At 45.3% G+C, this 25179-nt stretch overlaps 1 protein-coding gene and 1 non-coding gene across 2 annotated transcripts; both read left to right on the plus strand.

Moving 5' to 3' along the window:
• Nucleotides 1–16262, plus strand: LOC121166318 (4-hydroxybenzoate polyprenyltransferase, mitochondrial-like). Its single transcript, XM_040995457.1, has 7 exons — nucleotides 1–241; nucleotides 3688–3854; nucleotides 8237–8358; nucleotides 9658–9743; nucleotides 11170–11303; nucleotides 13152–13340; nucleotides 15289–16262. The coding sequence occupies exons 1-7, from the start codon at nucleotides 1–3 to the stop codon at nucleotides 15451–15453; spliced, it is 1104 nt and encodes a 367-aa protein (XP_040851391.1). The 3' UTR covers nucleotides 15454–16262.
• A 6716-nt stretch (nucleotides 16263–22978) lies between these two features.
• LOC121166329 lies at nucleotides 22979–23081 on the plus strand. Its single transcript, XR_005885394.1, has one exon. It is a non-coding gene; the product is annotated as a U6 spliceosomal RNA (small nuclear RNA).
• Nucleotides 23082–25179: the final 2098 nt, after the last annotated feature.

The following is a 25179-nucleotide window of genomic DNA, read 5'->3' on the forward strand; positions in this document are numbered from 1 at the left end:
ATGCTGGGCTGGCGGGGCGCGGGGCTGGCGCGGGGTGTGCTGGCCGGGCCGCGGGGATGGCTGCGGGGCTTCTCCTGCGGCCGCCCACTGGCCCTGGCGCCCCGCGCTACAGACCGGCAGCCGGCAGCCCGGCCCGAGGCCGGTGGGCGCCCCCTCAGCCTGTCGGCCTCGGCGGTGGTGAACTTGGCGCCCCGCCCTCTGCAGCCGTACCTGCGCCTCATGCGGTTGGACAAGCCCATCGGTGAGTGCTGGGATGCTAAGTCCCAAGGTCTTGTGTGTCACCTGCAGGGATGTGGCTGGTGAGGGCGCAGCAGGTTCAGCGCCTGTAATTTCCATACTTGGGGTTTGCATCGCAGAACTGCCTTTTGGGAAGAGTCATCCAGCAAGCATCAGCTTCCCGCGACAATTGCAGGGGCATCTCGCCATGCGACAGAAGGCGGCAGGTTCTTGCAGTCAGTTCCTGGAGTCACTCGTAGGAGATCCCTTAGTTAAATTACTTTACCTCTCTGGTCCTTCGTTTGTGGTGTGTAAAACGGAAATACTGTTAAAGCAGGCCTTTGTAAGGGGGTCATGAAAATCCATTCATGTGAAGTGTTTAGAATAATGCTTGCCATGGATAATAATTGCTCAGTGTTAGCCGGTGTCACTTCAGAAGCAGGTATTGGAGCAAGTTGTGTCTGAAGCTATTTGGTTGGTTAAAAATACCAGCCTGTGTAAGATGATGACTGCAGGGTTTTTCAGAGAACAATAGTGTGTTAGAATTCTTTCAACATATTTTGGGGACCCTACCACATTCAGCAACTGACAGCAGTAGAATTCAAAATTTGATATTTATTTCAGTCTTTTGTGGGGACAGTTTTATATTCATTGTCTCATCTTTATGTCTTGTTACCTTCATACTAAGGTTAGGAGGTTTCTTTGAGAAAGCATTGCTTGTTTCAGAGGGTTCATTCAGCGACCTTGAACCCAGGAAACTGCAGCAGGTGGCGCTCTTTCCACAAAATTGCAAGCCTAATTCTTTGACTACCTCCCTGGGCAATTGAATTGTCATAACCGTAATCTAGCTGGTGAATGAATCACAACCCAATTGCCACAACTCTTTCTCTGCCTGTCACCTCTCTGAACTCACTCATTTTAGTTCATTTCCCAGAGTTCTTCCTTTTCTACAATACTCATTTCTTTCTCTGACCTGGCTCTCTTCTCCATGCCACCTCTGCATCATACGTTTGCTTTTTTTTTTTTGGAAAAGAAAGCTCTCATTGTACATTTTCACTCCTTAGATGCTAGAACGTCAGGCTAGCTCTCCCACGTGGGTGGCAGTGACCTCAGATACTTGAGTCAACATTGCTGTCTCCCCAAGTTTGACATTTGCAGGAAGCTGGAATCAGAAACCAGAGCTGGAAGTTGAACCCAGGCACTACCAAGAGGCCAGACACATGGTTTTTCATCTTTCTACCTAGAAGAAGCATAAGGAAGCAGTCTGAGGGAAGTCAGAAAAAGAAATGTTATGAGAAATCAGAAGGGGCGAAAGAACGTCGGTGGAGATAGAGATTCAGGTATAGGAAGTGCTACCCTGGACTTAGGGCCTGGATAGAGTTATCCACCCTGGCCACTTTATAGCCGTGTGGCCTTAGGCAAGTTAGTGCCTCTGTACTTCAGTTTCCATCTTTGTCAAATGGGACTGTGGTGTGAATTCAGAGTGTCCCATTAAAGCCTCTGGCGCACAGTAGGAGCTGTGTCATCATCGTAGCCCTCACTGAGAGTACCATCAGAACAATGGGAATAGGTGTTGGTTTCCCTCCTTTACGATTGAAATTGAGACATTAGAAACCTTAGGTTACGTGTATGCATTTGATGTTTGATATTTTTGGCACCAGAATCAACTTCTCTCTCCTCATGCCATTTTGCCTGGGGTTGTTCTTCAGCATCTGCTGTGTAGGAGACCTCTGCATCTGTGTGGGAGCTCTGTAGCTATTAGCAAATAAGAGCAGTACTTTTACAGACTTGAGCCAAACACTGTGGTTACACCTCTTTCTCACTGGGATTTCTTTCTTTTTTTTAATGGAACCTTCAGTTCTAATTGCACAGGACAAGAATGCAGACATGATCTTTGTTTCCTAGCCTAGAAAGACAGGATCGCCTCGCTGTGTGCTGGAACTGGTAGCTCCAGGGTCAAGGAAGTAGTTAAGCCTAATAGGTATTAAGTAACCTCTTTATCTATAAGAAAGAATTGTTGATAGTATCTGCTTTATAAGCATGCTATTCAGGTCTTAATGAATTTGTGCACACTAACCTAGAGCGTTTGGAACGTGGCCTGGTCTGCCCTAAGTGTACAGTAAATCAATGTCAACTCTTCTTGTTGGGCTTCAGGTGGCACTCACTGACTTGGAGTCTGTCCAGGACCCTTACTTGGGGGTGGGACTGGTCATTTCTCAAAATGAAAGCCCCAGGCCTCTTGCTTTTCTGACATGTGCTTAGCCCTCCTTGGAAAGCCTTGATGACTTTCACCCTCTTCCAGTTAACAGACCTTGGTAGGACTGCATGCCTACCCTATTGGGGAGTTGGTCCTTCCTGGTTATTGCTGCATTAATGGCATGTCTTGCTTGTAAGCTGCAGGAAGGTAGAAGCCAGCTCCGTCTGTCCATTGGTCAGCAGCATATTCCCAGTTAGCACAGAACTGACAGAATCTGTGATAAAGACTTGCAGTGAATAAAGTTTGCACTTCATGAGGCTTATTCACAGTCGTCTGTGACTTTTGTTGATGTTGAAGATAATCTTTCTTTGGCCCTGAACCTCTTTTTTCTTTGATCTCTAGATGGTAAAGAAACCCCAGAATTTTTCTAATAAGCACCATTTCCAAACATGAGTTGGAAAATTTTCTTTGGAAATTATGTTTGCTTTTATTGCCACAAACCCAAAAGCCAGACGCAGTAAGTCACTCAAGGAGGTCTTTATTTCAGTGGGGGAAGTAGCAATGGAGCAGAGAGAGAGAGAGACAGAAGAGCAAAGTAGAGAGAGATAGCACAAGGAGGAGAGCGAGAACAAAGGGTAGGGACATCTTAATAGCCTTGAGGTGGGTATGGGGGATGCAAGGTCAAGGATTGGCAGATGCAGTTGTAAGTGGACACCAGTGATAAATGCCTCAGGCATTGGTGGTGTGCACAGCTTAAACCTGAAGGTCCCTAAACTTGCTTAGATAAATGGGCCTTGAGGGGGCCAAGACCTAGGGGATTTGTGATCATTCTGGATAAACGGGTATTCAAGACATTCAAGAGCCCTGACACTGATTCCAGGATGGTGGAGTTGGTCTCAGGGTCACTGTTCAGGTCACTCCTTACAAAGTAGACTTACTTGTTAAGTTCTTATCTGCCAATCTCTTTGCTTTTAGCAGATCTAGTTTATGGGAAAATCTTAAGAAACTGCGGTATCAGTGTTATTTTCAACTGTGTTTCTCAAAGTGTGTCTCTTCATATGTATTGAGTCATTGGTATTTTTTCTGTGAACTTTTATTGTGTATGTGATTGGACTATTGATCCCTTTGCATGTTAGGAAGATAGTTCAGTTTTAGCGTGTGTTTTTGACTCTGCTAATACTGGTGCCTACTTTTTTGAGTTCTGGTGTTGAGACAAATGGTAACAGTAAACCAATTCAGTTGTGCTTTCCTTTGGTCTCCCTGTTTCTGCTCAGGCACCTGGTTGCTGTATCTGCCGTGCACATGGAGCATTGGTCTGGCAGCAGAACCAGGTTGTTTTCCAGATTGGTACCTATTATCCCTCTTTGGCGCTGGAGCTGTTCTGATGCGTGGAGCAGGCTGTACCATAAATGACATGTGGGACCAGGACTACGATAAAAAGGTAATTTTGTCCTGGAAAGGAACAGAGAACCTTTTCCCAGCTCTGCAGAATACATGGGGGCATCACTTTTTAATCTCATACCAGGCAATAAGATGGCTGAATATCCTCATGGGATTCTAGTGCAGGAGTTGTTGGTGCTGGTTGCACAGCTGGTGTTGCTCATGCAGTGTCCTGCCTTTCACAGCACAGGAGTGGCCACAGGGGTACAAAGGCTGCACTTCTTTTACCAAGTGAAGTGAGAATGTGCAATATCAAAGGTCATAGAGCCTACAGGTGTGAAAGTGGAAAATCTGTCCTGAACCCTTGAAGTCTTGGACCCATTCCTACTCCCAAATCATGCATTCTCTAAATGGTTCTGCAGTTCGACTTGACAGAATTAGCCCCCATGGCAGCATCTGTTAGCTGATGCTGCAGCAGAGCCCAACCAACCCTCACCCACTCCGAGTTATGATTGCATCAGTAGGAACAGTCTACCAAGCCTGGTTTTTCCTGGTCCAGTTCATATGAGGCCAGCAGGTGTTGTAGCTCTGCTGGGTCTGGTTTGCCCCCATTTAACTCATGTTCTCCAATGGGAGTAGTGATCCAGCAGGGGAGCACTCCACATCCCCCTACCAGCTCTGCCACCCCCCCGCCCGCCACAGGTTTTGTATGTGCTGGTTGGGTGCCGTAGCTCAGTCTGGCATGGCCTGCCTCACCTCAGCTTTTGCCAGTGGGTGCTGTAGCCTAGCCTGGCCCAGCCCACCCCCAATTCCAGCTCAGGTTGGTGGGGGCTACAGCCTAGCCCAGCCCAGCCACACCCAGTCCAAGCCCTCATGTGTACTGGTGTGTGTTGTGACCAAACCCGGCCCAACTCACACTCTGTTCTGGTGCTCAGATTCCCCAGTGGGTGATATGAACTGGTTCAGCCTGGTTTGCCCCCAACCTATGCCAAATGTATACGATGGGTACTGTTCCCTGGCCTGGTCTGGGCTGCTCCCTATCATGGTTCTTGCACTTACCTGCATGGACTGTGTCCTGACAGAGAAGTTTCCCAGGCTCCTCCATCAGAACCTCTCCCAATGCCAGATCTCACACACATTGGTGGGTCCATGGGCCAGCCCTACTCAGTCCACCTCCTGACCTAGCAGGAACAATGGCCTTTCCTGACTGGCCTTCAACCCATTCTAATTATTATTGTTGGGTGTTATAGCCCAGTCTAGCCTGATCCAAACCCAGCAGGGGTAAAAATCTAGCCTAGTCCGTCTTATGCCTACCCTGGTTCTCACAAGCACCAGCAAGTGCTGGGGTCTAGCCCAGTGTGGGGCACTCAGCCCCAGTCCACACTTGTGCCAAGGTACACTGCAGCCATGTCCAGACCAGAACACAGCTCCCATTCCAGCCCGTGCTTACCAGTGGGAACCACAACCCAGCCAGGGCATCCCCTTAGCTCCCCAACCAGGTCTGTTCCCAGCTATAGATCTTGCACATGGCAGTGGTTGCTCTGACCCAGCTTGGCCTAGTCCCTCACCTGTCATGACCTTTGCCTTTGGATGCTGTAGCCTGGCCTGACCCAGCCTACCCCAAGTCCCACCACTTGCTGGTAGGTGCTGGAACCTGGCCCTGCTCTGTCTGCTCCCATCCCAGGCTCATGCAACCTGGTAGGTGTGACAGCCTAGCTGAGCTTGACCTGTGCTCCAGCCTGGTTTCTGCTCTTGCTGGTGAAGTAAGGTTGGCTTGGCCCTGCCTGGTCAGCCCCCTCCAAAACCACCCCACACATTAGCCAACAGTTGGAGTTACCCTGCCCAGGCTGCCCAACACCCAGGCCTGGAACACGTGCTCACCAGTGGGAGCTATGACCCCAATAGGGGAGTTTCCCAGGTTCCCCCACTTGGCCCACTCCCTGACCCAGATCTCACATGCTCCAGCAGGTGCTAGGCCCTTGCCCGGCATAGCCTGCCACTCCATCTTGGCCTTTGTATGAGCTGGAGGACATTGCGGCCCAGCCTGCTTCACACCCTGTTTTAGGATGCACGTGTGGGTGCAGCAGCTTGGATCTGTCCAGCCTGTTTTCAGTCCCAGCACCTGTGAGTGTTGATGGGTTCCATGGTTTCCCCTAGCTCACACCATCCCCACCCCAACTCTTAAGCTAACCAGTGTGACTTGTATTTCCATAGGGTTGTGCCCACCTATTGCCCTGCAGAATCTATCCCCAGACCTGATTCTCTCGTGTGCTGGTTAGTGTCATGACCCTGCCTAATGTGACCCATCCCCTGTTCTGACACTCAGGTACTGGGATCTAACCCTGCCAGACAGGCCCCAAGCCATAGCTTTTATGTTGGCTGGCATGTGGCAGTCAACGATGTTCACTCCACAAGTGGTCTCAGCAGCAGGAGCTGAGCTGATCTGAAGCCAGGAACCTTTTCTAGGTCTCCCATGTGGGTGCAGGGTCAAGGCTTTGGGCCATCCTTGACTGCTTTCCCAGGCCACAAGCAATGGATGGGAAGAGTGACATGAACCAGCACCTATATGGGATCTTAACATCTGCAAGAGGAGGATTTAGCCACTGTGCCATCATGCCACCTTCTTCTTTTTCTTTAGGATTTGTTTATTTTTTATTGGAAAGGCAGTACTGATTGTTTTAATCATACATATTTGTGGAATGTGGCGTGATAATACAACACATGTATTCACTGTGTGCTTATCAAAACAGGATAGTTAGCATTTCCATTTCCTTCAACATTCAGAAAATTAGTTCTGTTTCTCACTTAATAATTGTGTCTGTACTTAGGACAGTGGGATTTTTAGTGGATATGCAGTGTGCCCTGGGCACTCAGTGTCACCCTCTCCCTGTCATTTCTTGAAGCTTGGAGCCTTGGAGCTTCTCTCTCATTTGCTTACAAAGCCTACCCCATTGTGGTCTGGAATGCTAGAGCTGCATATAAACGTGTTACTATCCTCAAAAGGGAAAACTTCAATTAAAAAAAAAGTAATATATCCAGGGCTGGTGCAGTGGCACAGTACGCTAATCCTCCACCTATGGTGTCAGCATCCCATATGCTGAGTGCTAGTTCATGCGCCAGCTGCTCCCTGCTTATGATCTGGGAAAGCAGCAGAGGATGGCTCAAATCCTTGGGCCTTTGCACCTGTGTGGGATACATGAAAAAGTCTCCTGGCTCCTGGCTTCATACTGGCTCAGCTTTGCCATGGCTGCCGTTTGGGGAGTGAGACAGTGATTTTTTTTCCTCCCTTGGATAAAAAATATGTACTTGAATGTCTTGCATCTTTCTCATGCCTCGCCTCTTTTCTCTGATTAGAAGAGCCTTTTTTTTTTTTTTAACTGACACAGAATAAGGCACTAGATGAATGTTTTAAAGCAGATGAAGTAGTTTTGCTAACTTGAATTTCAGAGTGTCAGGTTCATTTCTTTTACAAGATGCATTTTAAAATCTTAGCCAAGTTACAATGCTTACCACATATTCATTCAGGTAATTTGTTCATGTGATATGGGATAAGCATTAGATTAAGAATATTGTAATAAATAAAAACAAACAGTAGTCTGTGGATTTGACCCACAGGTTATGGCTTACCAACAATTCTTATAGATCATACAGAAACATATTAAATTAATGCCAACATTGCAGACTTGCATGCCTCAGCCCATGCATTTAATCCTTTAATAAGTGCTATTAGTACCTCTCCTTCTTGTTTATCTTCCAATGGGTAACTACCTAGAGCCAAGAGAGGTTAAGTAATTTGCCAAAATTCACACAGCCGCTAAGTGGCAGAATGAGATTCAAATACTAGGCTTTTACCCCAGATCCTGCAGTGTTGATAGTGTTGCTTAAGTTCCTTATTTGTGGTTGAATTTAGCAGAATCATATCCACAGCCTCTTTAATCCTCATTCTTACAGTAATTTGCCCTTTGCATTTGTGTGCAACTGATATAATATTACAGATTCACCCATAAGGAATCTTTCCAACCTCCCTCCTTCTCTCCTCACATCTGGTTTCTGATGGTAGTGCTTGGCCATGCCCAGAGCATTCATGTGCCTACCCAACACCACTGCAATTTCCTCCCTCCGGAAATTCCCATTATTGCACTTTCAAAGTTGAGCACATGCTTGGTAAGCGGAGCTGTTACAAAGCTAGATAAGGAAGGTTTTGTTTTATTTATTTGATGATGGGCAATGGGAAATTCCAAGAAAGAATTAAGAGGTAGAAATTTTGTTCTTTTCAAAGCTATTCTAAATATGCAGTTTTGATTCTTGGCAGTACTTCACATGTTGATTTTATTCATTATTCGTGTTTCTGCCTTAATGCCTACTATGGATCAGCCTTGATTGAATGTTGAGACCAAGATTAAGCTGTTCCATGAGGCTAAGGTGTCTGCTTTCTGTGTTAAGGTTACAAGAACAGCAAATCGCCCCATAGCCGCTGGAGACATTTCAACTTTCCAGTCCTTTGTTTTCCTCGGGGGACAGCTGAGCTTGGCACTGGGTGTTCTTCTATGTCTAAATTACTACAGGTATAGTAAATGTGTTGTATATAAAATTTCTCCCTCGAAATGGAGAAAGTAGAAATAAAGCAAAATATTGAAATCTAATTTCTGTATGACAATATCATTCAATGGCTAACTGCTGAGCATTTGTAAGTTAGCAAGTGTAAGAAAGTCAGCATGCCTTGTAAAACCTGCTTGGCAAATGGTTTCAGCCACAGGAATTAAGACACTAACATTTAACTTAGTCAGGGCCACCTTCAGTGTTTGTGCATTCCCTGCAGGGCACAGCCCTTGCAGAGGTCTCCTAGGTATGTGCATGTGGGGAAGAACAAGGCTGTGTGTGTGTGTGTGTGTGTGTGTGTGTGTGTGTGTGTGTGTGTGTGTGTGTGTTGACAGTAGTCTCTGAAGGTGATGAAAGTCAAAATGACTATTCATTTTACAAGAAAAACTGTCTGTCCCCAGGTCCAGTGGCAAAAGACAAAAGTGTGAGGACTCATCTGTGTGCCTCTGAGACAGAATTAAACCTCTGTGCTTCAGATAAGTGTGCCCAAAATGTTTCAGTGAGGAGAGGAAAACAGAGATGGGACTGCAGCAAATAAGTATGACTTTCTAGAGATGTCCTTGCTTGCCTAGTCCTGATACCGAGCAGTAAGTTGCAGAAAACCCTTTGGGAGGTTCATTCGCCTAGGCTAGAGTTAGGTGAACCTAGAGGCACCTTAAGAATATCTCTGATTGTCACATTTTGTAGGTGCTTCCCTTTTCTAGTCGCCGTGGGGTCCGTGTAGGGAGGGCTCTCTGAGTTCTCTGTTGGGGTGTCTTAGTCCCGCAGACACCCTCCTGCTGGCCCAGTTTAGGAAGGCTGTAGCTGATGGGGAGTAACAGGCGGCATCCTGGAGCCAGATTGCCTTCAGTTGGGAACTCAGCTCCAGATCCACTCTGTGGCTGTTGGCAAGTTGCTTCATCTCTTGGTGCTTCAGTTTCCTCATCTATTTTTAAAAAAGAGAGAGAGAAGGATAAAACTGCCTGCATCTCGGGGCTGTTACAAAGATTACAGTGAGTTAGCAAATACACGGCATTTGCCTAAAACCTGGAAGTACTGTATGTGGTGCTGGTAGCTGTTACTTTGATTTTCTGTAACACTCAAAATATTTTTCTAATCCTGCTTCATGATAAAGAAAGTGAGCATCTAGGAAGAAAATTTTACACAGCAAACATTGTTGATAAATTTTTTTAAATTGCTGTAGGAGTATAAATGTTACTGTCTTAAAGTAGTGAACGATTTCTCACCGATGGTGACTAAATCTTCATGGTTTTTCTTGTTTGCAGTATAGCTCTGGGAGCAGCATCCTTGCTTCTTGTCGTCACCTACCCACTGATGAAAAGGATTACCTACTGGCCTCAGTTAGCCTTGGGTGAGCTGAAAGTAACTTTTCAGTGTTCCTTTTGAGACTCTCAGATTTATTTATGGAGTGTGATTACAGTGGCAGGGATGAAGTGCTGACGTCAAGTTAGTTAGGAGAGTTTTCCAACCAAGAACAGGTGTTTTCCTTTTCTGAAGGTGGGCAGTGAGCCATTTTTATTAGCTGAGAAATTGTGCATTTTTATTAAGATTGTCATAACACTTCAGTACTTTCTGACATACTTGTTAAAAAAAATTGAGGTGTCAGGTAAAGGGGACAGGTATCCTGGAGATTTGGGGGGTAATGTAGGAAGCACTGGATGGTCTCAGAGTGGAGTTAAAATTGTGTGATGGCAGAGGCAGCTCTGAGGGAGGAGACACCTTCTCCATAACAGGGCCTCCAGAGTGCTCTGTGGTGGCACACCTTTCAGCAGCACTTACTCAACAGCAAAGCACTGTGGGCCTCCCATGCATCCATCCCCATGAGGAGCTGTAAATGACTAAAGGGTGGTCCTTGCCCTTTATCCCACCACTTGGTGGAGGTGATATTCAGCATGTATCTTACCACCAGAAGCAGTGCAGGTGCGAAAGAGGAAAACGGGTAGGTGGGTACGTCACAGCCCATTGCCAAGCCTGCCTACTCCTGAGCTATTCTGGTCTGTTCCTAGAATATTCCTGGACTGATTCTAGTTCCCTGAACCACTTTTCCAGTAAATAGACAAACCTTTGTTGTGAGAAACCTGTGGTGGAGTCTTAGCTTTTCTTCTAAGACCCTCATTGAATATTCTTTCTTTGCATAATTGGGAAAATGATGGAAGATTATATATCCTCAGCTGACCTGGGGAATTTTTGGAAAAGAAGCATGAGCATTTCCTAGCTACAAACTAATGAGAAACTGCTGTATTTATGTCAAATATTTATTGAAACTCTACTTTGACTTTGAACTTTTATTCTTGGGGAATAAAAATACCAGATGTACAACCACCACTTTTAAGGAACACAGGGAAGGAGATGACAGGAGGTCGTTGTCCAGTGGAAAATATGAGTACCCAAGGACCACAATGGCAAGGTGTAGAGTAGAAATAGGAAAGGAGAGAGCAGGATTGCTGGGAGAGGCATTGGTGCACGCTGAGCCTGGCTGGCACATGATGTCCAGGCCGGAGCTCAGACAGGTGAGCCGAGGTCTGGGAGCATTGGTCTACATTCTGCCCTGCAGCCACTCAGCACGGTGCCAGTGTTGTGCTGGTGGCTGTCCCTGCGAGCCCTGCTGCCTGAGCTGTGGCTTAGTCTCCCTGAGCCTGCCCTCTTTCCTGGACTGGAACCGCTAAAGAAACAGTCTGAAACACCGCAGGCCCTTCACACACTCCAGCACTCCTGTCTTCACTGTGGAACTCTCAGTCGCACTGCAGTGTCTCCCTTCTTGTGTTTCCCAACTTCAGGGCTGACTTTTAACTGGGGGGCACTACTCGGCTGGTCTGCTGTGCAGGGCTCCTGTGATCCTTCCGTCTGCCTGCCTCTGTACTTCTCCGGAGTTATGTGGACCTTAATATATGACACTATTTATGCCCATCAGGTAAGAAAAGGACCCCTTTTTCTTAACTCAGATTTCTAACTTACTATACACTTTGGACTGCTTAACAAAATACTGATTTAGTCTCCAAAACAACCCACAAGGAAGGTGTGTTTTTGTCTTCCGTGCTCAGGTGAGGAAGTGCTGGAGATGTGATGACGTGTTGGTGTCACATGGTGTTGGGTGACAGACCTGTTGGTGTCACATGGTGGGAGGGTGACAGACCCAGGCAGTTTCCAGAATCTACTGAACGTCTCTGTCCTCCCATGTGCCTCTCATCACTGTGGCATACACTTGTTGACTTGGTGGAGGTGATGACCATCTCGCCACACTTATAGTTCCTTGCCATCACCATTTTAGGGCTACATAATGCCATCCACTGATTTGATATAATTTGTAAAATTGCATCATTTGTCTGTTTTGGCCATGTAAGCTATTGTAGAGTTCTCACAGTTATAAAGAATAAGCAATACTCTTCTAGGCATACTTTGTGAATATGAACTTCCCCAGGACATTTTTGGGAGTGGGACTAGTAATTGAAGGGTGAACCATTTTTATAGCTTTTGATACTGTGTTTTCTGATACATTTCATTTTAGGATATGTTTTGCTTTTCTTGGGTCATGGGCTTAATTTTCCTTTGATATTTATTAGTGCCCTCCCCCCTACACACACACTTTATGGCAGCATAATTGACAAAAATAAAAGTTGTGTTTCTGTATTCAGAGTGCACAAGGTGACCATTTGATAAACATCTGCGGTGTGAAGGATTGCCGGATTACCCTCATCACTACGTCCATCATTATAGCTGCCACTTTCGTTTGTGTAATATCACTTTGTTGTGTAATGCTTTGTTGTGTAATCTTAGGGGCGTATTGTAACATTTTTTCTCAATATTTTTTCCAAAATACAGTTAGTATTCCCAAGCATTTGCTAATAGAATACATCTCATGTCTTCCAGCTGAGTTACAACCTGCTTTCTTCCACTAACCTGTCCACTTAAATCATGTCTGTGGTATCAGGGAGAAGCAGTACTGTAACTGATCCAATTGCCAAAGTGAAACTTGACTTGGTTTGGAAGAGATACTTATCCTTTGCATAGTGAGATTTGAAACCAGGAGTTAATATAACTGTCTTCCACATAGTTTAATTTCTTCAGCAAAATGCCATTATCCATTGACACTTTGTGATTTACATAAACAGAGATAGTTTGCAGAGATGCAAGGATTGCCATATGAGAGGAAAAACAGATGCTAATCCCACACTCATTGTTTTTATTTGAGTCCCAAGAGATAGGCTGGCTGGCAGGTAGCTGTCCATCTGGAGTCAGTAGGGTGTTCAGTGTGCAGCCTCAAATGTCCACATCCACTCATGACAATGGGATTCGGAAATGTTGACAAGTCAGGTGGTGGGAGGAGCCTGGGCAGTAGTGCATCATCAAGGTCCAGCTCTGTATAAAGTGAGACTGTGATGGGCAAGGCAAGAGCTAAATCAGACTAGAAGTGGAGTTAAGTGGGGGTTAGGATTAGGCTAGGTTTACTGTGAGTATTTGTCTGTGCCTGTGATTTTAGCGAGATTGAAACTAAAAGGGACAAGAAGTGAGACAGAGAAGAGCCGAAGGCAGAGCTGGGGTTGAGTGTTCATCCTAAGGTAGAAGAAGCAGAATTGAAAGTCCTGGCAGGTGTAGTGCAGTGTAGAGCAGGAGGGTGCAATCTGCTCAGCCCCTTGGTGTGCGCCACCCTGTGTCTCAGGGTTACACAGCTGGCTGTCTCCAGCAGGCAGCTGCTTCCACACGGCCCGTGGGTTTTATGCCACGTGAATGAAATCTCAAAAACCTTGTTTTCCGGTGTTAGGACAAACGAGATGATGCTCTGCTTGGCCTGAAGTCCACGGCACTGCGCTTCCGGGAGAACACCAAGCAGTGGCTCAGTGGCTTCGGAGTCGCCATGCTGGGGGCGCTGAGCCTGGCCGGCGTGAACTGCCATCAGACCGCTCCCTACTACGCCGCTGTGGTCGCCGTAGGGGCCCATCTGGCACACCAGGTTTGACCTTTTGCTTTCCGCTTATTTTCCTGGGGACACCCTACAAAAATGATTCCAGGAAAATGCCCCTGTGCCAGTTAGGCAGAGGACTGCTTAAAACTAACAGCTGCTTGGCTTGTGCCACCTGGAATTGCCTCCTCCCTTTGCCCAACTTTGTCCTCTCTGACAGCCAGACTTGGGCTCTCCCCTGGAATTTGCATGGATTTGCTTCTGATAACATGTGTGGGGAAATGTTCAGTGTCTGCAGCTTGTGGGTTGAGTTACTCTGTAAACAGATTGGTAAAGCTTTTATCTTAAGTCTGGGTTTCTAGTGATGGCTAGCAGACAACACATCCTTCAGCTTGGGTCTCACTGGCACAGAGAACAGGGCTAACTAAGACGTGGAATGTCCAAATCCTGCCTAGACAATGGGACTCAGTTCTTTCAGGAAATCACCTCACCCTGCCTCTTGCCCACACCAGCCTCCATTAAAAGCCTTCGGTTTTGACTTGTGAAATGAATGAACACGATCCAATTTGAATCAAATTAATTACTGACAAATGGACCCTACTTTTATGTCACTGTTGTTTTTGCTGAATGGCATCAAAAGATGTCACTGATTCTGCATTTATCTGATCTATGTTGTGATTACGAATTACTTCACAACATGGGAAGGACCTGCCAATACCTAGCCATGGAGGGATGGGAAATCTGTTCTCTAGAGTGGGCCACAGGATACATACCCCTACACTATTTTCTTGTGGATGAAGGTGAAAAACCAAGATCTGGTGGCTTTGCTCCTCTTTAGAAGTTCCTGGAATCCCCATTGGATGGGAACCCAGCTCCATGAGAGCTGTCATCATCAGTTTGTTCTATGGTGTGAAGAATGAATAGGTGCTGATATTTTTAAAAAATGTATTTGAAAGGGGAAGATCTTATACTAGTTTACTTCCGAAATGTCTGCAGCAGCCAAAAGCTAGGACCTGTCTGCATCTGCCACATGGGTGGTTGGGCCCCTGAGCCTTCACCTGCAGCCTGCCAGTGGTCATTAGCAGGAATCCCAGATTAGACCCAGAGCTGGAGTGGGGACTCCAGCACTCTGATTTGGGATGCAGGCACCCCAAGCAGCGGCTTACCTGCTGCTCCGGTTGTCCACCCCTGTTAATATCAAGACAGCAGAGGAAACAAACATTAAGGCCAGTCACAAATACAAGCAATATTGGGATCCCACTTTATGCTTTAAAGTTCATTTGTGTTCCTTCGTCTGGTCCTTAATGCAGTATTTTAAAGTGGACACAGCCTTCTGATACTGGAAGAGAAAGGAAGTCAGGATGATTTTAAGTCCATAGCCACATAAATAAATGATGACTCCTTGAGCAGAGAGAAATGCAAACTAGGAGGAGGAGACTTTCCTGATGGGCCATGATGTCCCCACAGTGTATAAGGGAGTTTGTTTAGTCTGGGGCACAAGCAGCAGATCCAGATCCCTGGCTCCCTTTCTGTACACGTGGCAGGGAAAGCGATTCGGCAGTGCTTGCAGGTATTTTGCTCATGAGCTAGGAGGGGTCACATTGCCAGGTGCATGAAGTTTCTTCCAGGGCACCAGACACCGAAGGTTGTTCTGCCCCAATGTGACTTGTTGCCAGTGAAGGAGCTTTGCTCTGAAGAGGAGAGTCCTGGCTGCAGGGTGGGGAGTGCAGGGAAGTGGGTGTTAGGTCCATCCACATTAAGAGAACTGTGTACATAGGCTGAGAAGGAGCCCAGGGACACAGCTTGGGTGATTGCTAGTGAATATCATGATGTGGGAGATGTTTCTAGGCTGGAGATCAGTTTGGTATATATCAGGGGTTTCCCCTTGGTCAAACTTGTACAACAAAATGCTTCTTCCCCCATTGTAGTACTCTGCTCCTTTGTGATGTCCCAAAGTCCACGCCCGGACCTGAAGCAGCAATGTGTTCCTCTCTTACAGATTCACACTCTAGACATCCACAGACCTGAGGACTGTTGGGATAAATTTACCTCCAACCGGACAGTAGGACTGATCCTTTTCCTAGGGATTGTTCTTGGGAACTTGCAGAAAGAAAAGAAGACACAGGCTACAAAAAACAATATAGATGATAGGATAGAAAATTAGCAACTAAAGCTTCTCTGGAAAATGTGAAGGCAGATTTTTTACAGGACGTTCTTGGGTCGTGCTGCCCCACAGTGAGACTTGCACCAGCACTCTACTGAACTATCTTCAAGAATCAGGAACCGGAAGATGGAGTTAGGAGCTCGGTCACCTCACTGCGAACCCAGTCGTTTGCTAGCAGACTGCTTCCTGTGTCACAGAAACCGGGGACTTTTTGGGCTCTCAGACGTTGAGTATTTCAGTTGGTATCTTCTGCTGCCCAGTGTAATTCTCAACTAAAGTTCCAGGTTATGCATTTTAGCACTTTAGAAGAAAACAGATGCACATGTGTTGGAGACCTGGAAGAAGCTGTTGGCTCCTGGCTTTGGATCGGCTCAGCTCCGGCCGTTGCGGCCACTCAGGGAGTAAACCAGCGGACAGAAGATCTTTCTGTCTCTCCTTCTCTCTGCCTTTCTACTAAAAATAAATAAATCTTAAAAAAAAAAAAAAAAAGAAAGAAAGAAAATAGATGTGTATCTCACCTAAATGAATGTAGAAAACTGAACTTTTATTTTTTGAAGAGAAAAATAAAAGCTGCTATGTAAGTTTGGCTTTATCATCCCTTATCATAACCATTACTGCCAAAAGCTGTGACTTGGGAGAGCATTCTGTATTTTGTGTCTTATGGGAATTTAAGCAAGAAAATGTTTCCTGTCGGTGCCCATATGTCCTGCCTTTGCTAACTGACGTTTATTTGGGGGAAATCTCTAGACAATTGTAATTTATATATTTTTTTCCTTCTTAATCCAATTATAATTGGTAGGACAGTGTCATATGGAGTGAACTATTTCTTCATTTCTCTCCCTGAGAATGTTTTCAGCAGCCAGAGTAATTCTCTTAAAACTCACGTAAGCTCATGTCACTTCTTTATCCAGCACCCCGCAAGGTCTCCCAGGTCACCTGCTAGGCCCTGCGTGATCAACCTCATCTCACAGCTGTTGGCACTCACCTGTTAGAACAGCGTTGGCTGCTTCACTGCTCTTCAGACTGACTGGACAGCTTCCCACCCCAGGGCCTTTGCATTTTTTGGTCACTTTGGCTTTTCTTAGATGTCATCTTCTCCAAGAGGCTTTTCTTGTAAAGCTTCACAGCCCATGCTGTCCTGCTATTTCTTGTTCTTTCTTCAGAACTTAGCAGTGTAACCTTACAGTGCGTTTTGCTTGATGGTTAAGTAGTTCTCAGGGACAGGATATGGGAGAGACAGCGCTTGTTCAGACTGGGCAGCAGTCAGTGTTCAGCTATGTAATCATGCCAACAGTGGTAATGCAACCAGTGGAGCATGTAGGAGTGTGGGTGCTGGTAAATAAGCAAGCAGAATATCTGGGCTGTGTGTTCAGCAGGGCCTGAACTGCTGAGAGGGTTGAGATGTAGGGTGTTGGTGGAGCTTAGCTCTGCTGTGGCAGTCAGTCTGAGAGAAGTAGCAGGAACATTGTACCCCGCTTTTCAGAAGATGGAATTGGTTTTGGTTTTCTCTAATTCTGATATTGCACCAGGTAGACAGAATTGGAATATGTTCCTTTCCATTCTCTTCATATCACTCTATATGTTTAAGTGTTTTTTTTTTTTTTTTTTTAAATCTTATTCCTTTAGCACTGGTCCCAGTGGGAGGAGGCGGAATGTAGTATATTTCAATTTTATTTCCTTTTTTAAAAATGTCATTTGGGGCCAACCTGATGGATCCTCTGTTTGCCAGCACCAACACCTCATGTAGTGCCGGTTTGGGTCCCGCTGCTGCACTTCTGATCCAGCTTTCTGCTTGTGGCCTAAGAAAGCAGCAGAGGATGTTGCAAGTGGTTGGGACCCTGCAATCACAACACGGAAGTGGAGGAGGCTCCTGGCTGCTGGCTTTGGATTGGCTCAGCTCAGGCCGTTATGGCCACTTGGGGAGCGAGCCAGAAGATGGAGGCTCTCTCCTCACTCTAACTGCCTTTCAAGTAAATCAGATGAGGCTTTTTTGTAGGGTGTGGGGAGTTAAAAGAAGGACCCATGAAAATCCTGCTCCTGTTATCATAAATAAGGACAAGAGGACATAAAATTCACAGATTCTCCCAAAAGGCTGTGTAGACTTATTTAAATTGTCTCAATCTTTTTATTCCTCCACTTTTCTCGCAGTAGAAAGGCTCACAAGGTTGCATAAAAGGGGAAGATGCAGATAGGAAGACTCCTGGAGGTGATCTCAGCCTCCAAACCACAGGGTCGGGGGAAAGTGCTGCCACCTTCCCTCTTACGTTGGCATCATGTGACCTGGGCACAACTGTGAGGGGAAACTTGTCCACCAGAGATGGCCTTGCCCTTATCTGCTGTGTGACAGGTGCTGTGAGCTTGTAGAGAGAAACATGAAACAACAAACCACAGTAGTTACATAGTGGGAGGGGAAGGAGGTAAAGGTGTGGTAGGGTCAACCAACAATATATGACTTCCTCTTGCTGATTTCCTTAGTAATCTGCCCAGTGCCCCACCGGTCTAAAGGTTTTCCCAATCAGGCCGCACCTTGCCATTTCCCCAAGTCAAGCCCCACCCTTCCCTTCCTCTGGGCTGGTCCCCTCACCATCCACAGGTCATCCTCCATCATCACAGCTGTCCTGCCAGCTGGCAGAGTGAGGAAGGCCTTGGCCTTTGGTACAGGCAGTTATTCACCCCTCTAACTGTAGCTAGGAGCCCTCAGCCCCACTTTCATCCCTTCAAACCTCCAAACCGGGCTGTTGTCAGCCATCTGTCCAGGCATGTTAGGGCTGAATGATGCCCCACAAAGTCTTCTGTTGAAGTCCTAACCTTCAGGGCCTTAGAACTTCAGGGTGGACCCCAATCTGAGATGATGCATCAAAAAGTAAATCAAGGTTCACTAGAGACACTAGTGTGTGCATGGAGAGGAAGCTGTGTTCACACATGGCAAGAAAACTGGTGGAAAGGGTTTGGAGGAAACAACCTACTTGACACCATGAGCTCAGAGAAGCAATTGGTTATTTAAGGCACTCGGGCTGTGGCATTTTGTCATGACAGCCCCGCTGTGCTAGTACTGAACCTGACCTGGGACAGGTTCTCTGTAAACCTGACTCACTAGAAAGGGATCCCTTTTCTAGTTTCATCATATCTTTCTGTCCCAAAGCACAAGTTCTGGCCTTCCAGGGCTCACAGCTGTGCTAGGCTCCAAAAAACCTTCCCAAGGGGTCCATGTCACCATCCTGGAACTTACAGATGCATTGCTCTTCATAGTAAAAGGTGGAAGTAGAGAAAGCTATTATAGAAGCAAGCAAATGGCATGATGGGAGGAAAGCATCATGATCCCAGGAATTCAGGTGGTCTGGAAAACAAAGACAAGGAACAGGATCTCTGCTCCACCTGCCCACAGAACCAGCCCGGCTGACACCATGACAGCAGCCCAGTGAAGTTGATTTTGGACTTCTCATCTCCAGAACTGGAAGGTAATAAACTTGTTCTAAGACACTAGAATTGTAGTAATTTGTTGCAGCAGCAATGAGTAGACTAATTACAATGACTCCAGTTCTGTCTGGCCCATCCTTGGGTAGTAGAGTGGTGGTGGGAAAACTCAGCCTCTCAGTGGCTTCCCTGGGTTGTAGGTGGTGGCTTTGCTAAGTTCCCTGACAGCTCCGTGACCCAGATGTTCAAGGAGGAGATAGCAAGAATTTTTCTCCTGAGTTTACAATGTTTCAGTCTCTCTTGCACAAATAAGGATTTCATGGTAATGGACCTTGTCTTAATTCACAAAAATATTTCTCAAAATTTACACTGTAAGCCTTCAAATAGTGTACATTGAGGAAGCCAGCATTGCAATCGCCTGTCACAGTGTTAGGTGTAACTGTTGGAAATCATAAATGCCTTTCATCAATATGTAAAAAGAAATTTATAACATTAGATGCTATAATTAAAATATTGAAATATTGGCATGTATACACGATCAGAATTATGTAACATATAGGTACTAAAAACCAAAGGAATGGAAAACTTATACCACAGGTTGTTATAATATGGCTTTGTAACAGAAAATAGACGGTTTTAAATTTAAGCTAACTTACAAAGATTAAATCTTCCACTATAAGTTGTACTTTTTAAGGTATGCGTTTTTAAAACAGACTGGAAGCTAACCTATAGCCCCCACAAAAACAGAAGTAATATTATTATTTTCAGAAGTTCTCCTCAAAATAAGGGAAAATACTATTAGAGGAAGATATATAAATAGTCTTGTATTTCAGTGTCTTACCTTAAGCCATAATTCTTGCCTACATCTGAAAAAGAATTACTATTCTGAAAAAGAAGACTTTAAAAACCCCAGCCAAGCTGTAGTAAAGTTGGGGTATCTCTTGGGCTACCAGTTAGTCACATTATAAAATTGTCACATTCCCATGTCACAGTGGAACCAATGCTGTTTAACCAATGATGTCAAAAAACCTTAGTAGTGTGGATAATAAGTTAGACACATTACACAATATCAGAATTATTAAAAATGTCACTTTCAGGATGAAGACTGTCACTTTGCATATCTTCAGGTATTGATCAGGGACATGACACAAAAAGTGGCCTACAGTTTGTTTTTCTTTAAACTTTCTAAAATGTATGTATATGAGAGACACAACAAAAGACAGCTCTCATTTGCTAGTTCACTCCCCAAATGCTCATAAGAGATAAGGCTGGGCCAAACCAAGCAGGGAGCCAGGAACTCAGTCCCATGGATGGCAGGCATCTAAGCAGCTAACACATCACTTGTCTCCTAGGGTCTGCATGGGGAGAAGGCGGGACTGGAAGCAGAGCCAGGACTGGAACCCAGCACCTTGATTGATGGGTATCCTAACCAGAGTCATAAGCACCAAGCCAAATGCCTGCCCCATCTCGTAACTAAAAAGTAATATTCACAGGGTGGGCAGCACAATGGCCTAGGAAAACCTTGGGACCCTGCACTCATGTGGGAGACCCAGAAGAAGCTCCTGCATCCCGACTTCGGATTGGCTCAGCTCTGGCCGTCATACACACTTGGGGAGTAAATCAGTGGATGGGAGATCTTTCTCTCTGTATCTCCTTTTCTCTCTAAATCTGCCTTTCCACTAAATAATAAATAATAATTTTTTTTAAAAAAAGAAAGATGTACAGACTGCTGGTCTTTTAGATATCTAGTAGGCATACAGCCATTTTTATAATAAGATTGGAGTCATGTTGTTGATCACAACCCCAAGGTGTGGCATTTGACAGACTTGGACCCATATTCTCATTTGACAAGATCAGCATCATATTAACAGTAGTGGGATTTGAGATTCATGCTTCATGCAGAGCTGTCTTCATGAAGATTAGCTAAATCCTTCTGAAGATATTCTCCTTAGCTTATACTATCCAGTCAGGCATCAATTTTCCATCATCTGTGTCCTGGTACAGACCAGCTGCTGCAGACTTGCAGATGAGGGAAAGTTAGTCATCTGGTACAGAGCACTGAGCTGGCAGCAAGCTTTCCACAGGCTGGAAAGCATCTGCAACGCCCAAGGTCATAGCAGAAAAGACGATCAAAGAACATTCAGTCTGGTGAACTGCCTGTTACACTGGCGTACACTTGTGTACACACATACCCTTATTGAATCAGAAGAGTCAGAGAGAAAGGGAGAGACAGAAAGACTTTCCATCTACTGTTCCTTCCACAGATCACTGAACAGCTAGGAGAGGCCCATGCCTGAGTCAAGAGCTTCTTCAGGGCTCCCACATGGGTGCAGAGGCCCAAGCACTTGAGCCACTCTCTACTTCTTTCCTAAGCATATTACCAGGGAGCTAGATCCGAAATAGAGCAGCCAGGCCAGGCTAAGCTCTTCAACCCAACAAGTGTGTCCCAGAACCTGACTCAGTGATCCCAAGTGTTGGAAAGTGTGGAGAAGATATTGGGTGGTAAAACAGGCTTGGTCACCACTTTGGGGAAGCAATTTGGCAACATGGAATCAAAACAGGAAACCTTTTATGTTAGATAGTGGGAGTGGAAGGTAATAAACTGAGTACTAGGAAAGTGCCTAGCGCTGGCTGCTAGTTTCAGAGAGGAAGCTCCTGTGACTCACAAGTGCAGGTGGTAGTGATGGGGACAGGCAGCCTGGGTCTTGGGTAACACGAGGAGTGGCACAACCCTTGGTCATTGCGTGTAAGAGAGTAAGTTAGGATGGATATGCAGGCCAGTAGGGACGCAGATGTTCACTTATCTCCTGACATTTTTATCATAAAAGGAGAATAACCCCCTTCCTCTTCTTCCTTCCACTCAACATTGGGCCAGAATGGTCAGTGAAGAGCCCAGGGAATAGGCAAACCGAGCAGACACTGGTTGCTACTGGTTGAATGAATTATTGGAACAGGTGAGGGTTGTGGAGACCTGGCAGTGCAGTAACTTTTTCCAGCTTGTGTTAAGCAGTTAATGGTAATAGCTCCCTACTCCCACCCTCACTCCCTACTCCTGCAAATCCAGTGTACAAAATGCCCTGACATGGAAATGTGAAAGGAAAGCAGAGATGACCCTTCAACTGGGCAAGGATGCCAGAAGCCCGCCCTCCACACCTCTTGCTTTTAGGAATCACTGTAAAATCCGGTCACAAAATGGAGTCACTTTGGTTCAGGCCTGCATAATTTGCTAACCTGCTCTTTATGCTTCTGTATAAAATGCTTTGCCAGTTTTCCTGCTTTTTGGGCCAGATCACTAGGCTAACATGCCCTGTTAACACCCTTAGGTACCAGGAATCAATATTGTATGATTTATTCACTCATTGTTCCTATGACTGCCTCCTGTGGCTGCTCAAGCCCACCCATTGTCCCCATGGCAGCCTCCTGTGGTTGCTATAGCCTACCCATTGTCCACCCATTGTCCCCATGGCAGCCTCCTGTGGCTGTCCAACTCACCTGGTTCCCATGGCTGTATAACTCACTCTTTATAAAAACCCATCTAACTCTCACCTCAGAGTCACTCTCTGAAGGAAAGGAGAGCTGACCCCAGCTGGTTGGTTACCTGCCTCCTCAATAAACTTTGCTGCTTAGCAGAGTTGTCTGGGCTGCACTTCTTGGGGAGAGGCTCAGGTTGGATGCAACATCACTGCACACTGCTCTTTAGTTTTGCATATAAAGAAACTAAACCCTGGAGAAGTAATTTGCTCTTAATCAGATCATATTATTGCCACAGAAGAATTAGAGTAAGAATTGAAGTTTGAGGAGTGAGTTAAACCACTGCTTGGACATGCCAGAGTTCTAGTTCAAGTCCCTTTTTGCTCTGCTTTTGATGCAGCTGCTTCCCAATGTGCACTCTTGGAGGCAGCAGAAGATGGTCCAAGTGTTTAGTCCTCCGCCACCTGCATGGGAAACACAAGTGGTGCTCCAGGCTCTTGGTTTCAGTTTGGCCCAGCCATGGCTGGTGCAGGCATTCAGGGAATGAACCAGTAAGTGGAAGAGATTTTCTGTCTCTTCCATTTCAAATAGATGAAAATAAATGCATGAGCATGTTTTCAATCATGAAATTCTAAATCTTGTGCTCATTTCAGCAGCATATATATGAAATTGGAATGATGTAGAGATTAGCAGGGCCCCTACGCAAGGGTGATATGCAAAAATTATACAGTCATACAGTCACTGCATGACTGATTTAGAGCCCCCCTCCATCTCAGTTTTGCTCCATATAACATGGAGATTAAAATCATAGCTACACGATGGTGGCATGATAACAACTGCACATGAAAATGACCTCATCCAGACTCCCAGCATTGTTATCTGTACATTGATTGCTGCCAAATGGGAGCCTCCATTTCCACCTCCCCAAGTCCTCTCTTAAATTTGGACTTGGCAGAATTGAATGTTGAACAACCTACTTGATAATTCCACTTGAAGGCCAAATAGTTTCCTCCAAGTTAATGCATCAAAACCAAACACATCACCTCCCCTGCAGCCCACCTATCATACCTGCTTGTTATCTTTGTCCTGCCTTCCACTCTTCCTTTATCTCTGACCACAGCCTTAGCATCATCCATGACAACTCTCTGATTCTCATATTCCATCCCCAAGGCATTAGAAAAGTCTCTTGGCCCTATCTTCAAAATATATGCAAAATCTAACCTTCTCTTACCACTTCCACTGCTTTATTTACCTCAATATGAAAACATAAGCTATCATTTGCTTTACTTGGGTTTTAAACATTTTTTTTTTTATTTGAAAGGCAACTTTGCAGAGAGGAGGAGTGACAGAAAGGGAAAGATCTTTCATACACTGGTTCACTCCCCAAATGGCCACAACGTCCAGAGCTGAACTGATCTGAGGCTAGTAGCCAGGAGCTCCTCTGGGGTCTCTTACATGGATGCAGGGCTCCAAGGACTTGGGCCATCCTCCGCTGCTTTCTCAGGCCATAAGCAGGGAGCTGAACAGGAAGTGGATCATCCAGGACATGAATTGGTGCCTATTTGAGATGCTGGTGCTTGAAGGTAGAGGATTAGCCTGTTGGGTCACAGTGCTGACCCCATACTTGGCTTTTTTGTTTTCTTTTCTTTTTTAGTTGTCTTTCTCCGCCCACTGAAACTAAGCTCCATTAGGATTTAGATGTCTTCTGGTCAATATTTATCTCCAGGGCCTAACACATAGCACATGAGAACTAGTCAAAAAATATTTGTTGAATGAATCGCGTATATAGTTTTTACCAGCACACTATGTGCTCATTAATGCTGTCATTCTTTGCAGACAAGTTCAATCTTTTTCCTCTAAGCAATTTTCTTTCCACAAGACACTTAGGAGGAACTGTTCACTTAAGAGGAAGCTGATACTACGGCTCTATTTTAGGCAAACGACTTTAAGATTCAGTTCCTAAGCCTGAAATTTTTAAGCGATTTCAAGTTCTTGAGTGTAGGGAAATACGGAACAGAAAGTTGTAAACATGGTCAAATTAGAGGTGAACGATTTCAAATTATGGATGAATTCATAAAGCATAAATTCAATGTTATGAAATGGAAAGTTGGTTAGATTTCCACTTGTTTACAAGCTTTTAGCAGTTTGAAACTCTTCAAAACTACCTTTTTAGACATAGATTGTGACAATAGCAAATTACCATGATTCTCATTTCCTTTATGCTTGAGCAATAGAAATACAAATACTATTGCTGTAGAAGGAATTACTGGCATTGGAGTCAGATCCTGCCACAGGAATTTCTTAAAAGGACATATAGCCTTCAGTGCACATTTTGTCCTCAAAGATAAAGATGAATCATTTTAGAATACACATTGGGCCCCGGCACAGAAGCCTAGTGGCTAAAGTCCTCGCTTTGAACACAAACGTGTTCCAGGATCCAATATGGACACCGGTTCTAATTCCGGCAGCCCCACTTCCCATCCAGCTCCCTAATTGTGACCTTGGAAAGCAGTGGAGGACAGCCCAAAGCCTTGGGTTCCTGTACCCACATGGTAGACCCAGAAGAAGCTCCTGACTCCTGGCTTCGGATCAGCTCAGTTCTGGCCAATGTAGTCACTTGGGGAGTGAATCATCAGTCAGAAGATCTTCCTCTCTGTCTCTCCTCCTCTCTATATATCTGCCTTTCCAATAAAAATAAATAAATCTTAAAAAAAAATAATTCAGGCTAGGGTGATGCCTCAGCTCTGCATTTTGTCACTAAAAATACAAATTTCTAGTTAAATATTTAAAAGATTTTTTAAAGTGTTTTAGATAAATCCACTTGAGAATTATATGAAAAAG

The sequence above is a fragment of the Ochotona curzoniae genome, unplaced genomic scaffold (assembly GCF_017591425.1).
Source record: "Ochotona curzoniae isolate NIBS_2020 unplaced genomic scaffold, NIBS_Ocur_1.0 patch124, whole genome shotgun sequence".
NCBI lineage: Eukaryota > Metazoa > Chordata > Mammalia > Lagomorpha > Ochotonidae > Ochotona > Ochotona curzoniae.